Source organism: Prosopis cineraria, unplaced genomic scaffold (assembly GCF_029017545.1).
Source record: "Prosopis cineraria cultivar Desert tree isolate PC_DT_omini unplaced genomic scaffold, ASM2901754v1 PC3, whole genome shotgun sequence".
In the NCBI taxonomy this organism is placed as follows: Eukaryota; Viridiplantae; Streptophyta; class Magnoliopsida; order Fabales; family Fabaceae; genus Prosopis; species Prosopis cineraria.
The window spans coordinates 44,084,236-44,100,766 of NW_026555334.1; the positions used below are offsets into that span (position 1 = coordinate 44,084,236).

Below are 16,531 nucleotides of genomic sequence, written 5' to 3' on the forward strand. Positions count from 1 at the left end.
TAAGAATTTAACTCTCAATTACCTCTACTGTTGGGTTACCACTATAAGAGTACACTTTGGATTTTAAGGGAGCTCTTAAGCAATTAACAAGCTCTGAGAGTAGTTAAATCTACAATTAAAATCATTAAATATTAATAATAACTAATTATCATTAATTAGCCCTTAATCACAATTAAGGCCAAATACATTTGTTAGGCGTGATTAAGCAAAATCAACAACAAAACTAACTCTCCTTAACTTATTTAATCATCATTAAACTTAAGAAACACTTCTAACTCTTTCCATTTGCTTAATCTAGGTTAATTAGTATTAGGGTTAACCCTAAACCCATTATTAACAACTTTAATCACTAGCATACGCAAAATTTGATGACTAGAAGCATAAAACAACACCCTCAAACTTCATTGAAGTCATTAGAGTGAACAAGACTGTTCGTTACTCTCCACAAGTAAATGGGTAATAGCAAGTAATACAACAAAAGTAAAATATCATTCCCTTAAGGATTTGTTTACAATCAATGATCAAATAAAAGATTAAATGAGTTTAACCAAGTTGAGCCAAAACATGATTAGATGAAGATGATTTGAAAAGTAAGTTAACACTAGAAAATAAAGAAAAGTAATTGATTCAAACACTTCAAACACAAATTGAGACCTAGAATTATTTATCCTCATTGCATTTCATAACACTAAATTACCTCCAATTATAAATGCTTTCAATAAAAATAAGTGTTAATTTAGGATTCTAAAAATACTTGTATAAGCACTCTCAAGTCATAAACAAATATTTAATTAAATTAATTACCCAATCTCTTATTACAATTAATAAAACTCAATTTTAAACACAAACTCTAATATAGCTATGCAAGGCTAGCAAGTATTTTTTTATTTTACTAACAAAACTATCCATTTAACATGCAACTATCAAGTTCTTGCATTATTTTATCCAAGTTCTACACTCAATCTAACCCTCTCAAGTATCAATCAAATGAACCTAATATCTAAATGACGGCCAAACAATTAAAAGTATTAAGAAAAAAGTAAAATAAACACATAGATATCATTAATCACAAAAAGAGAGGAAGAACTTAATATAAATCCATGCAAGAGTTCCAAATAACTCCATAACAAGAGTTTAGCTACTCATAAGTTTTCATAAATCACAAATACACAAAATACTTGGACTTATTTCAAATTACAAGAGAGAAAGGGAGGAAAAATAGAAAAACTAAAGAAAAGGAGCTCTAAATATCTTCAAAACTTCAATCTCTTACTTCAAGCTCTTCTAATGCCTAAACACTAACACCCTTAAACTCTTAATGTGTCTTAAAGTGAGAAGAATACACTCTAGGTCGAGCTCTTAGCATATATGCATCCTATCCAATCATTTTTAAATAAATAAAATGGAGCATTTTACTGACAACGACGTAAGTCGCGACTTTGTGACAACTTTGGCAATTATGAATTGTTTTCACAATTAATAAAATTTATCCTTTTTGCACTTGATTTCTTTATCCAAAAGTATTGACAAAAGTCCAAAAACACATCTAATCAAACCTTTAACCAAAATAACACAAATTTAGTCCAAAAAAATTGAATTAAAAACAAATATGCAAACTCAAAGTAAAATGCAAATTTTTTTAATTTGGGCAATCAAAATATATACAATTGAGCTAAAATATATTAGAATCTAAAAAAAATGTGCTCACATGACATGAAATTTTAGAGGTAAACACTATCATAATCATATAGCAATACCACATCTCAAGAACTCGGAAGAAAACGCCCAGAAAGAGGGAGTAAAAGAGAGGAGGAAGTTTATGCGATGTTTTGGGAGCCTCAAAACATCTTAAATGGACGTCCACACTGAGTCCTAATAAAGCATCTTTTTTTCTCTCTCACTCACTCTCTAAATTTTCCCTTGCTTCTATTTTTTATCACATAACTCAAATTTAAAAATTCATCATGTTCATTATGACAAATAACATAGTCTATAAGCCCAAATTTGAGCCCATTAACATGGGCCCAAAGTGGCCCAATTATATCTGGGGTTTGAAATTGACTCCCATATAAGATCTAATAGACCCAATGGTGAACCAAGTTCCCTAATTAACCTCTGATTTCAACTATTAACTAGATAACCTCCCAATTGGTATGTTTGATTTTGCAAAAATGAAAGCCCCAGAGAAAAGCAATGAGGCTATGCTAAAAGACTAGTCAAGGAAATTGAATGTGAAAGTAAAGAGAGTTAATTACATATTAGAGTTCATGGTGGACTCGAATTTTAGAGAATTAGGAGCCATCAGTGTGATAAACAAATAGCAGAAAGAGTTCTTCATAGAAGGCATAACCATTAAAGGATTTGCTTTTAGTCCTGTCCATTCTCCCTATATATTGTTCTTCTAAACTTGTTAGAACTAGATTTAGACTAACGAACATAAAGTCAGAGAGAAAGAATATGATAGGGAGATAGAAAGAAAGGCTGGGTCAAAAGGATGAAATTAAAGTTCTACAATCTTCCTCATCAACAGTTCTTCTATATTCCGGCAAGCATTGTGTCTAGGATTCTTTTTCCTTAAGCTACCACACGGCATGCCACATCAGTCTTTTCATCCATCTTTTGGTCAACTATTACTCAAACATTGGTCAAAGGTTAGGAAAATGATGATATTGCTCTACTTTTAATACTTTCAAGGCAACATTGCTTCTTTTAAAAGATAAAAATACTGGGTGCTATTTTGAGGAAACTTCTAAGGCATATTTGTCCTTTAGCCCAAATTTAAATAATTCTCTGTCTTTATGTATATAGGCATTTTTTTTATGAACTTGTTTTGTCCTTCAATATAAAGGTGTCATGATAATTTTAAATAATTGAAAAATTTTATCCTTGTTGTTTTGAAAGAGGGGAGATATGTTAATTGTATGCTCTGTGCACTTCCATAAATACTAATTGTAACATTATTATGAACAAAATTAAAAACTTCTTGTGATTTTATGTGCTTTTAACTAAATAATAATATCACCTCTATCTCAAAGTATAAGATATTTTTAGGAGAAATTTGACATTCCAAAATACATGACATTTTGACAAAAATAGAATTTTGTTAATAATATTTTTCTAATATTACCTTTCCCATATATTTTTTCTTTAATATTCCATCACAAATAGAGTGTTAAATAAAAGGTATTTTTGAGAATTTATATTTTTATCTTGAAAAGGTAGGAACATGAAGTGTATTTAATGAGTTTTATTAATATATATAATTTTATTTAAAAATATCTTATAATTTAAAATAGAAAAAGTAAATTTTTAGGAATGTGTAAAATTTAGCTAAAAACATTTTATATTTAGAAACGGAGGGAGTAAAATATTTTTTTCATTTAAGTAATAATTTTCTCTCTTTAATCTTATTTATAAGTTATTTTTAATATTTTCATTAGAAACAAGAAAAATCTTAAATTTATTAGCTTTGTCTAAAAATTTAATAAATTTTTAACTTTACCGCTATCTAATATACATAACTTAAAAATAAAATATTTTGGTATTTAATAACTTTTTTAATAAGGAAAAAAGGGGTAAGAATGGATACAATGCTTATTGAGATGTCAAAATAAATAAGGGGGAAAAAAACTCTCCCATTATCTTATGAACAGCATCAAGAGAGTAAGTATTTTGAAGGTTTGAAGGAAAGAAGAACCATACATACATATACTAGTTGCGAATGATAGGGCTTTAAACTACAATCATTATGTTCTCTCTTTTTTTAAATGGATTAATGAGCAAATAAAATTTTGAATTCTTACTTGAAAATTATCTTGAATCTTGAACTCTTAAAATATATAAAATAAATACTAAATTTTTAAATTTATAACAAAATAAACTCTAATCGTTAACTTTTTTAATACTATTACAGTCCACGCAAGTACTGTAACAATTAAGGTTAAATTTGTAGAAAAATAAACTTTAAATAGTACCTACATAGATAGTAATGATGTTAAAAAGTTAACAATCAAGGTTTATTTTGTTATGAATTTAAAAGTTTAATATTTATTTTACATATTTTAAAAGTTTAAGGTCCATAATGATTTTCAAACAATAATTCAAAGTCCTATTTATTCATTAATTTTTTTTAAATACTATGCAAAATTGAAACGAAGGTGAAGCACAGACAATAGCACTAGCAAATAGTTACATCAATGGCAAAACCAGTAACTATTGTAAGAAAGGAATAAACGCCAGATCCGCGTCATATATATGTTTGGTTGGCAAATTGAAATTTTATTGCATCCAGCCGTCTAAAGAAATCACCATTGCATTTGATCATCATTGACCAAATACAATAGTGGGGCTCCAATTTCATTCCTGCTTCCGTTAGCGAAGGAGATTGAAATGGCGGCTGCCTACCGTGAAAAGGCTTCAGATCGGGAACGACAAAAGAGAGAAAACTTGAAAGCTTTTTTTAATAAATAAACAAATATGAGTGAAAATAATTTCTTATTATTTATACACTCTGTTAAAAAATATAAGACATTTTTAACTAAATATCACTCCAATAAAATAATTATTTATCATTAAACTAACACAATTTTTTTATAATTGTTCATATTTAATAAAGTGTCTTATTATAAAATAAATATAAAGTGATTTTTTTATTAGAAAAACTTTTTAAAAAAATATAATAATTACACCTTGAAACATTAAAAATCTTATACTCCCTCCAATCCAAAATATAAAACATTTTTAATTATAATTTGAATATCAATAAAATTCAGTTATATCCTTATTTTCATTTAAAAATATCACAAGTTTTCCTTTTTACCCATTTCCCCAATTGTCAATAATAAATTAAATGGGAGAGATAATATTTTTTAATAAAGTATTATAGTATGAGAAAGCGTGATCCTCTTTGTAGATTAATAAAATTTTAACTATCATGTATAATAAGAAAAATGTAATAAGTACTGCACAACAAACCAATTTAATAAATATAACGGTAAAATAAAAAAAAAATTCAAGACCTATCAAGTGTTTTATATTTTAAATCAATATGAGTTAAAAAAATGTTTTATAATTTAGATAAGATGAAGTACTTTTGAACATTCTTGAAAAATGGTTTAGATTTATTAACAGAATTTAATGGTCCATCTCATAAAAGCAGGGGGCTAAAATTCCTGGAACGCATAGGATGACAGCTGATCCGCATTAATCTCCCATGGGTGTGGGAATTGGGATTAATCTCCCTTGACGTATCAAAAGAGACAAGAGGTCATGACTTTTCACGAGTTCCCACACCCCAAAAACATTTCCGACATCTCATTGTTATTCTCCTCTTCAATATATTTTTATGCAAAAAAAAAAACATAATTATCGAATATACAGAACCTTGAAGAATGTTATTTTTATTAATATATAACACTTTTAAGAAAATATATTTTGTATGGAGAATGTCATTCTTTTAATCAATTAAATGTATGGAATTATTTTTTCTACTTGGTTTAATTTCTCATTTATCACGCCAAACTTAAATTAACATTGGTCAGGCACGGCCAGGTTTCCTGTCGTGATGATGCCTGCACGACTTGGCCTGCTTACCAACACCCACACCCAGCATGGTCCCATCACGTAAGATCATTGACAATGAGTCATGATCTGACTATTTAATATAAATATTTGGTGTGCAATGATCATTTTTATAAAAAAATAAATACATAATCCACCATATACTTATAGTTTTGTATAAACATGGAAAATAAAACTGGTACGGCACCCTCTGTTGTTTGCTTTGGGTTGTAGATTCTGGAGTGATATGGAATTCATAAGCACTTTGAAATTATGTTCAGAGCAACATTTCCTTCACACTCCGCGCAGTCAATCAAGTCAGGTTTGATTTGGCTATTCATCGCAGTTCCAGTGCTGTGATGAGATATAAATCATCTAGATCTAGGATTTTTTTTGATCAATTTTTTAAAAACATCTAATAGAGTGGCAGTTACAATATTATGTTTGTTTTAGACTTTACATCATTTAAAACGAAAAGTTTTTAAAAAATATATAAATAAAATAATATTAAACATGAACTGTCGAACTTTAAACCGGTCCAGTTTTAAGGACATTCCAATTGAGCATTGAAGCTGGTTCCCAATCAAATAAGCTCAAGATCTCCTGGATCGTTGAGTTGGGTCATTAAATTATTCGTTAGGGAGAAGCAAAGCCTCATGAATGTTCCATTAGACCAGCTAGTTAGAGCAACAATAGCTTGACGCTCGTCACATCACAAAACGCGGTGCCATAATGTCATCAACACAGTAATGCCGCTCCAAAAATCCCACTCTTTATATAATCGTATCCACAAAGAGTTCCAGACTAGACTCCAAGGACCTATCCTTTTAAATAGATTATAGCTGAATCATCATTTTCCCGATGACGCTTAAGAAGTTGTTCAGGATCCAAATGCCCTTAAGTTGGATATTTAAAAGGAAAAAAAAGGGGGGGGGGGCGTGGGGAGATAAACAGTCGGAGTCAAATGTAAGAGAAAATGCAGCGTGCGAAAGCATGAGTAGGAAAGCGGAGGGTGCTCTCTAGGTGTCACCTACATATATAATGATAGCATTAAGTGGTGTCTTTGCGCATAAAACAACCAGGGATAAAAAGGGAAATGATGAGACGAATAATTTAAATAATTACGGAGCCGACATGCAAATCTGTAAGGAGATGAATGAATATGTAATTGAAAGAATCCATGGGGTCTCCAATGACAAGTTATCTCCAAATTGCAGACAGTTTAACTAGCGTTTTGTTAGCATCACAATTACTCTCTCGGCAAGTCATTCAGTGTCATGCTGTCGTTGTATGGGCAACCCTCTCCCAACTCTGCGAGATGTTTCCCCATTTACTCAACAATTGCAGGTCACTGGGAAGGAATTACCCACTAGAACACAGAAAAGACTTCAAAGAAAACAGAACGACCCCCCCCCTTCCCTTTTTCACCATTAAAAATAACAAGATTGACAAATTCAACACCAGGAATTAGCATTAACACTCCTTTGATATCCCTGCTACTCACCACAAATTCTAACTACAAAATAGGTTTTCAACGGCCTCGACCACGACCACGTCCACGACCTCGGCCACGACCTCGCCCCAAGGGTTTCCCTGGAAACAAAATGGACATTTGAAAACCATAACTCGCTGAATACCAGCTACCATAAGCTTACTCAATAGCAAGTGTCTCAATTAAATATGTTGTGATCAAATAATATACAGTACCAGCAGTTGGCTTCTTGGGTTTCACCCTGGGTGTCTCCTCAACCAGTAAAGTCTCCAGATTCAAGCTGTCAGGAAGGATGTAATAACGGATATTGTTTCCCCTTACACTGAGATGATCCAGAGTCACAGGGTTTTTCCCCTTCAATGTCAATTTGACTGTTTTTAAATGTGTATTCATACTGATGTCCACACCTGTCATAAAGCAAGAAATCCAGAGGTCAACTAGTCAGCTGGAGCCATAATTCAGAGACTAGGTCAAGCACTTCACTCGTCACCTACAACACAATGACATCTACTTATTTAGTGCCTTTGAAGTCCGTCAGCATGCATCTGATATCTCATAAAATAGAAGCTTCCCAAGTTCTGAATATGACACGACATTGGGGATTCCATGCTTTACAATTAGCCTCATGATAAGAGCTACAGAGATTCCCAGAAGAAGTGCCATTGAATAGATCGCAAGGGATGGAATGTAATAGTTAAAGTGAATTGGATCATTGTTTGGGAATTTTTCCAATAATGGAGTGGAATATCAAGGGATGACTTTTAAACCGTTCCCTACCATCCAAAATCCCAGTGTTTGAGTGCCTCACTTGCCATTCCATTCCATTCTCTCATAAACCCTCAATCCTCAAACATAGCCTCAAGATTTTTAACTTTCGGTAAATGTTTAAAATATATGGACCGAATGCAAAGCCACTGGATCCTGCAATTTGTCATCGTCACTATTTTATTATGAACAAATGCTGCTTCCATGCGCAGAAAAAAATCTCTACCACAAAATATAGGTATTTATCACAATAAACACGAATCACAAAAGTCTAGGGTTTAAAAAGGCCTCCCGTAAAATCATAAGCCGTCAAATTAGGGAAAATTGAAAGTGATGAGGGAGAGAGAGTAAAGAGAAGAAACCTGTAACAGTTCCATGAACAACAGTGCCGTTCTTGAGCTCGATGGATACAGTTTCGTTGTTTAATTTCATCAAAAACCTGCTCGTATTTTCAAGTAGAGCTTTCAGCTTCTAATAAGAATAATGGAAAAGAAACATTACACTCGTTACAGACATGTAGGAAGACTTAAGAGAGGGTGAGACCTGACGAGCTTCATGGTGGCTGTGACGAGGACGATGAGCTTCAGCACGCTGCAGCGGGAGATGCGGTCTTTTGATCGCAACTCGCCGACGACAGGTGCAAGGGGGATGGAACGAACGACAGCGTTTCGTGGTTTTTTTAGATGGTACATTAATAATTTAATCTTTAATTAAAAATCAATTTTTATGATTGATGTAATAATGGAGAATTTCAACTAAGGACAAAGAATGTAATTTATTTACTAGTCAGTTTTAAAAAAATTTAAAAGTTTGACTTAGTCTAAGAAAATTAAAATGAAAATAATTTCAATTGTGAAAGAAAACTAAAATGCACTTCATTTATTAATTTTGTTTAAGATATAAAATTATTAGTTATTATTTTTTATTTCACTTGTTAATTTATCAATATAAATTATAAATTACATCAGTTTGTTAGACAAATAGCAGCATCAGTTATTAATTTACTAACTTTATTTATTAATTTACTAATATTAGTTGTTAATTACATGACTTGTCAATACAACAACAACAACAATAATAACAAGCTTTATCCCACTAGGTGGGGTCAGTTACATAAATTATATGATATCATTATACTCCATCATTATTAAGTTTTTAGGAATGTTATTAGTAAATTAACAAGCAATGTCAATAATTTATAACTGATATTAATAAATTAACAAGTAAAGTTAACATTTTAACAATTGATGTTGTTGTTTATGATTGAATAATTAATGTCAAGTCTTGTATAATTATTGATAGGTCAATTGATGTAATTTACAATTCATATTGACAAATTAACAAGTGAAGTAAGAAAATTAACAACTAATAATTTTGCAACTTGAATAAAATTAACAAGTGAAGGGTATTTTAGCCTTTTCATGTTAAAATTATTTTCACTTCAATCCTCTTGACCTAAACTAAAGTTTTAGATTTTTTTGGACCCACTAGTAATTAAATCACATCTCTTATCCTTAGTTGAAATTCTTCCATGTAATAAAGCTTTTTGAATTAATGTTTATAATAAAACTTTAATGACTTTGAGAATAAAATCTTAGGTTAAGGTGCAAAATACACACCAAGCGGTCAGCTAGGAGTATCCAATGACCTAAAGTGAGAAAAAAAGTAAAACTATCTATAACGTTATCAAAGTTAGTGCAAAAATATCTAAATTGTTAACTTGCCTTGACGTTGTTAGCTTCATATATTAAATATTGACTGTACTTGTCACGTGTTATTATTTGTTAACACTGACTAAAAAAGGAGAAAAAAAAATACCCAAAAAAATCATTAGTTAGAAGCATCTAGTAGGTTAAAGTGAGAAAAAAGTGATAATACCCATAATGTTACTTTAATAGATGCAATAGTGACCAATCCATTAAATAACTCAAAATGTTAATCGTTTAGCTGACACCTAAATAGAAATTGATTATTTTTTCGTTGACATAAACAAAAACATTTTCAAGTGAAATTTTATGAAGATTGATCGATTATCATATGAATATTGTGTAAAAAAAAAATTTTGACTAATCAACAAGTCAAATCGCTTGCTTCTTTACAATAGCACATGAAACTATTTGAGGATTTCAAGCTTCATTATGAATGAAATCACTTAAGATTGTGCCAATATTCTTAAACTATATGGTATAGGAGGTGTGCATAGTCACAAAGGTGTTACGAGCATTGATAACTGTCTTCATGAAGTGCTTGTATTTTCTATAGTGAGCCACAGCTTCTTCGTTCTCAATTTTTAATTGTGCGCAATCCATCTCATTGTATTGAATCTTAGATTTTGTAAACAAAAAAAAACGAGGGGAGAGGGAGGGGGTAGAATATGTAGCTATAAAAAGAACTTACGTGACATAAATTTTGACAAATTGATCACTATTATATCTAATAAAGTAATTTTATGAGTGCTCTTGCCCTTTTCTCTCTTTATGTTATTAAATGCTTATAGCCAATAACTTTATGGGTATTTTTGCCCATTTTTTAGTCAATGTTAGCAAATATTAACATGTGGCAAGCATAACCAATAGCACAGTCAGCATTTAACAACAAAAACTAATGGCAATAGGGCAAGTTAATGGTTTGATCACTTTTGCACCAACTATGATAATATTATAGATATTTTTGTCTTTTTTTCTCACTTTAAGCTATTAGATGCTCTTAATTAATCATTTGATGAGTGTTTTGACACCTTAATCCTAAAATCTTTTATATAGGGTTAAAGGAAAAAATGTTATGTAACTTTTTCTCCATGGACGCTTGGCATTCTAAACTTTTTTTGGAACATTTTTGTTTCAAAATGTTTCAAAAAGAAAGTGTTTTTGTCCCACCATTAAATATTGGAAACATTGACTGTTAAGGTAAAGTTTGACTAGGATATTTTTACTATTTTGCCATCCTTTATTTTCATTTGTTGGAGGAAGAAAAGTTAAAAAATTCACCGAATAATAAAATTAGAGACTAAATGTGGAACGAAGGAGAATAAAATATAAAAATATCCTTAATCAAATTTTAATTTAATAGTTAACATTTTCAATATTTAACAATGGGACATAAATGCTATCTTTTTTAAACTTCTAAGCAAAAATGATCTGAAAAAAGTGTTCTTAAAAAAAGTTTCACGACATTTTTACTCATTAACATTTTATATTATAAACTTTATTTGTCTTTCTCGTGTGTGTTCCTCTGTGTGTGTGTGTGTGTGTTTTTTTTTTTTTTTTGGGATACATTAAATGAAAATTGTAAGACAATCCTTGTACGCATTGCTGCAGAGATAAAGGTTGCAAGTAAAGTTGTTTGGTGTGTTTTAACCTATCAATGGTAAATAATCATTTTAACTATACTAGCTGCAAATTTATACATAAGATATTTTAAATAATTTATTTTTAATAAATGATAAGGACAATTTGAATGTTAAATATGTATACCTCTTCTAGCAATTATTCATGCCTTGATTTACTGTGTTACAAGAAACTAGCTCATTTTGATGAATATGATTCCACAAATTTTTTTTTTTTTCAATAGAAATTTATCTTCCTATGCAAAAATGTATTTGATCCGTCGAAAGTAACACGTACCCACAATGAAGAAGTTGGCAGGCAAGTGACTAGGAAAATCACAAAAAAAAAAAAAAAAGGCAATTACGAATCAGAATCCCACAAAACTTGGTACTATTTAGACAAGCACTCTTTTCATATTATATCGTATATAAAGACAATTCTTTCTTTGAAAAAATTGATGTATATTTTACATATTTTAATTTTACTCTTTTATAATTTTCAATGGATAAAGTAAGAGATTACATATAAAAGAGATGTATATTTTTTAAAAAATGACGCAATTAAAAAATAAATTAAGAAGTTTATATTTTTCTCAAATAATACTAATGATTTAGCTAACCGGTGAATTAGTCAGAGAGGAGTATATTGGTAAAATAAAATACAAGTGGTTCCATTAATTAATCAATCATAGAAGAGGACATCTTACTCGTTTTTGCCCTTCACACTTGAACCCTGCACTTCGAATGCACAGAGAACAGCTGCTTATATCAGAGAAGTGTATAAACATGGGGGTTCTAGAATCTAGACACTTATTGATAGACAGAAATTTAATTATTTTAATACCAGAACAAGGGAAGATAAATCCGCATGCGTTTTATTCAAAGTCGAATCCTGATCGTGGGGCGGAAAGGGCGGGTCATGGGGCGGAGGTGAAGTTGAAGTTTGCACATGTAGTCATCCTTCCAAAGAGCAAAGAGCTGAATCCTAATCTAGAAGAAGCTAAATCGAACTGCAGAAGATTGTTCTCCAACTGATACCCACCTATTACTATTGAAGTCCTTGGATCATCACCTCCATTCACTACCCCAAGACACAGCACATCGTCCTTCACTTCCACCATCGAGTTCGCTCCGAAAATGAACCAACTCACATTATTCTGAAGCACAAGCTCGATGGTCGGCACCGCCGCACCCAACCGCGTGCTCCCCACGTTGTCCTTACTGAAACACACTTCGAATGGAGCCACGCCACCCACCCTGGTGATGTTCCTAGCAGCCGAAGCACTGATAAATGCCTCCGTCACCGCCTTGAAGATCGAGGCCTCCAAAACCGTGTACGGGTTCACCGTACTTATTTTGGTCCCACCAAAGCCTTCCTCGTTTATGGATAGCAGAGTTTTGTTGATACTGGGGACAACTTTTTGGTCGATCTTGATGGATTTGACGCCGATGAAATACTCAGACGAAGGCTGTCCTTGTGTGAAAGCGGAAGCCGTGCTTACGGGGTTGACAATGAGTGGCGTGTAAGTGAGCGACTGAGCGGCGTCCACGTTCGGAAGGAAAACGTAAGGGCCGTCTCCGAAGAAAACAACACCTTTTGAACTTGAGGCAAGGCAAACGGCGAATTTCCTGTGAAAGCTAAAAGCAGAAGCGAATTGAGAAGGACAAGCTATTTTGGTTCTGCCGAGACCGGCCATTCCCGATACTCCGCTAGCGAGGCCATTCAATAAGAAAGTGGGTGCACATGAGAATATGAAGCGGGAAACAGTGGCGTTTCGACCCTGGTTGAAGCCGTTAGTGGACTGGATCGACACGACGTCTTGGGCGACCTCGCCGCCGGTGGCGGTGCCGGTAATAGTGTTGTCCGGCATCACGCCGCAGGTATTGTTGTTGCAACCCGGCCTGGGAGGCGAAAAGCATTCGCCGCATCCGGAGGCGTCCGCGAGGGAGCATTGGGCGGAGTTGCAGCGTGCAGGTCGGTAGGTGGAGGAGGTGTAGTGTTGGTCGCAGTCGACCCAGAGGAATTGGCCACCGAGATCAACGACGAGGTTGACGGGGACGAGTGGGTTTCTCTGGTGAATTCGAGTAACGTATTGTAGAGTGGCGGCATCTTTAGTGACAGGTATTACGAGGGCTTTGGGTCTGAAAGAGGATTGAGCAAAAGAAGAAGGCGCAATGAAGAGCAGGAGAAGGAGGAGGTATTGGAACCTGGAAGCCATGTGGAGTGGAGCAGCTAGGAGTATGGGAAGCAAGCTAATTGTCTAATTCATCTGATCTGAAAAATGAGATCATGGAGTGGATCCTCTATTTATAATATATAAAAATAAAAATAATAACAATAATGATAATATTTATTCCGCATGGTCAATTGCGCCTCTTTTGAATATCATGACAAAGTGATGCGGTGCACAGACGATGACGTGCGTTCTAGTCAAACCGTGGGCTACGCGCAATGCTCATCGAGGATCAAGACGCTGAGGGATCTAAATTTTTATCATCATACTAAATGTTATTTTTCAGTCAGACAAAGCAGGCTCGACTCATCCGGCAAGTAACGACCAGAAACTGGGCCCCCCCGCCATTTGATTTCGATAGTTGACATTCAAACAATATCTTGTCTTTGTATAAATAAATGCTCCTTCAAATTTAGTAATATTTTTCAGTTAACTTGTTCTATGAATGCAACATTTGCTATCCCGTTGAAGAAAAGGCAAGAGAAAATTAAAATTAGAAGTAAAAGGTTCTATTTTAGAAGTGCCAGGTGAAGTTTTAAAGCATCTGGACAAATGTTGAAGTTATGCATACATAGATACATACCGCCAAAAATCAACTTGATAATAAAGTTTGGTTTTTGTTAATGGGCAGATCATACATCTCTGGCAATATTTCATGATAAGTAGCGTAAATCTATATATAGTGTTAGCTGTTGTGAGGTTGCAGGAGTGGTATCACCAAAGATTGCAAGAAGGGAGAGAAGACAGTGCCTTTCATCTAGAATTAAGTTAGCCAGCCATGGCCGCCCCCTCCACGAACGAAGATTTGTGCATATCTTATCCACTTCTTGTGCATATTTAAACAAAATACAGCTTGTGATAGTCAATGGATTGAATTTTACATACATTTTAAACTAATAATTGGTTGATCTAGCGGGACCAAGCTAGAGTACTAGCACGAATTGTTGATTAGCAGATGAAGTTGGACTGTCTAGATTTCTCTTGATACACGCTTAGAGAATGAGAAATCGATAAAGACTGATATTAAGAAAGAGTTTATTATTTAAAAAAAAAAAAACTTGTACCAGAAAGAAGAAATATATGTGTATATATAATAAGGTTCTGCTTCTGTAAGTTGTGCACGCAAGTAGGAATATCTGATTCAAAACGTTGAATCTGTTGGGGGATAAAAACGTTGAAGCCCAACCTCCGACTTTCAAAAGGACAGCTAGATGAAAAGATCCGAATGACCCAAAAAATATAGATTAACTTTTTAAAAATTTAAAAGCATGGCCAATTTACGTTGACATATAAAAAATTTATAATTAATATATAAAAATTTATTATTAATATATAATGAATTTATTATTAAAAATTTAAAAAATTATAAGGTGTTTATAAACCGATCATAATATAAAATATAATAAATATTAAATTATTATTTTATTTAGTTTGATTTTATAACATATTATACATGCATAAACCTCTTTGATTATATGGGCAGTTCATCTTGGATAGTCCACTGTTTATGTGTAGTCACTGCTGGCCGAAAAAGCATTATGCGGCCACTGAGTCTATGGCACGTTGCTTTTGACCAAAAAGAAACGATGCAGGTGCACAAAGCGACGTCGCTCTAATTTATTATAGGCCGTAATTAAAGGCAGAGCTTAAAACCAAATGCTAATTAAAGACAACTTCTACTGGTGCCTCTTTCGTGCGCCTTTCTTCTTCTGATCAGAAGACAGCAGGGCCTTAATTATTTTTTTGTTTTTGAGGGGGGGGGGGGGGGGGGGCCCAAAGAAAAACCATAGGACGAATCTAGCTCATCATGGTCGAAAGTTTAGATATACAAGAATTTTATTTATAAGATATAAAAAATTAATTTGAATTATATTTGCATGACACTTTATTTTTTTTATACTCATCTTTATCTTTCTATTCTTATTTAATGCAAAAAAAATTATTAAAAATTTTCGTTAAAAGTAAAAATAAAAATTTATTAAAATTTAAAATAGAATCAAAAAAATTTAAAGTTTTTTTTAATTCGTGTGAAAAGTTAAAATATTTTTAAGGCGTTATGTAAATAGAACTAGTGGGAACATTTTTTTCTTTTTAATTTCTTCCCAAGACATAAAAACTTACATTTCTTTTCCCTTAAAAAGACAAGCCCCAAGAAATAAATAAATTCTTTAACTTTAAGAGATCTATAATCCTATTTAAAACATGATAGTACTTGGAACAAGATGCTAAGGTGTAGGGAGGATGAGTGGAAATTCATGCTGGTTGATTTATGAATAGTTGAACAAAAAATTAGCCATGACAGGGTTGGGGCGTGGGGTGGAGTGTGGAAGCCTGGAAGGGGGGGAGTCGAGTTTTACTATGAGTAACTGCAACACTATGAGGACGACAAGGACATGCACCAGAATGGTTTGATCTTTACCCACTTTATTCTTGTGAGTTGTGGAACAGGCCATTATCCCCAAGATTATCAAGGCCATCACTTGAACTACGAGGACTTCTCCTAAATTCACTTCGACCGTTAGCCTTCTCAATTCTGGTACTAGTCCTCCCCTATTTGAAATATTCTGTGAAGAAAGTCCATCATACTTGTCAACATTCAATAGCATCATAAGAGTTTAAGAATTTAAACTCAGTTGCAATGTGTGATAAATGCTATTGTGTCATAATTGACATATTTTTTATTATATTTTAAAAGTCATCAATGAAAAAGAAAAGCATTTTCTTACTTTTATAAAGAGAAATTGACTAAGAATATCATATGAATTTATTGTAATATTTTTTAAAAAATTATTTAAAATTACAAATATTGAAGTAAGTAAATATTATACTTATAACTATTAAGTGTTGGTAGGTGGAGTATGAAAAGTTAAAGTAAGAAACTGAGAGGAATAAAAGAAAAGTTGTTTCGAATGCCAAGGCACAAACAGCAAAAGTATCATTGCACAATCAAAATTGTTATCATAATTACTCACGGGTGCCTGATACCACATAAGGAGTGCCATGATGTCAGTCAAAAATCTAAAAATGCACAATTTCATTTTCTATGTGAAAAAACCCTACAAAATTTGTTTTTCTCAACCACAGCAATCATCTTTCAGCTACTACAATTGAAGGCAACCTTAGGAGAGCAAGCTTTAGAGTTTTGAAGCTTTAGGT

At 32.6% G+C, this 16,531-nt stretch overlaps 2 protein-coding genes across 2 annotated transcripts; both read right to left on the reverse strand.

Moving 5' to 3' along the window:
- Positions 1–6,702: 6,702 nt before the first annotated feature.
- LOC129306605 (small nuclear ribonucleoprotein SmD1a-like) lies at positions 6,703–8,512 on the reverse strand. Its single transcript, XM_054947279.1, has 4 exons — positions 8,360–8,512; positions 8,179–8,255; positions 7,267–7,458; positions 6,703–7,152 (listed from the first exon to the last, which is right to left on the reverse strand). Exons 1-4 carry the CDS (start codon positions 8,506–8,508, stop codon positions 7,091–7,093), a joined length of 480 nt encoding a protein of 159 aa, XP_054803254.1. The 5' UTR covers positions 8,509–8,512; the 3' UTR covers positions 6,703–7,090.
- Positions 8,513–11,768: 3,256 nt separating this feature from the next.
- Positions 11,769–13,418, reverse strand: LOC129306604 (probable aspartic proteinase GIP2). The gene has a single exon (XM_054947278.1). It carries the CDS (start codon positions 13,358–13,360, stop codon positions 12,059–12,061), a length of 1,302 nt encoding a protein of 433 aa, XP_054803253.1. The 5' UTR covers positions 13,361–13,418; the 3' UTR covers positions 11,769–12,058.
- Positions 13,419–16,531: the final 3,113 nt, after the last annotated feature.

Coding starts and splice junctions, on each gene's coding strand:
- LOC129306605 (XM_054947279.1), bottom strand. CDS start 8,508: ATGTACCATCTAAAAAAACCACGAAACGCTGTCGTTCGTTCCATCCCC. Junction 8,256..8,359: donor GCCACCATGAAGCTCGTCAG/GTCTCACCCTCT, acceptor AAATACGAGCAG/GTTTTTGATGAAATTAAACA. Junction 7,459..8,178: donor TGTTCATGGAACTGTTACAG/GTTTCTTCTCTT, acceptor GCTTTATGACAG/GTGTGGACATCAGTATGAAT.
- LOC129306604 (XM_054947278.1), bottom strand. CDS start 13,360: ATGGCTTCCAGGTTCCAATACCTCCTCCTTCTCCTGCTCTTCATTGCG.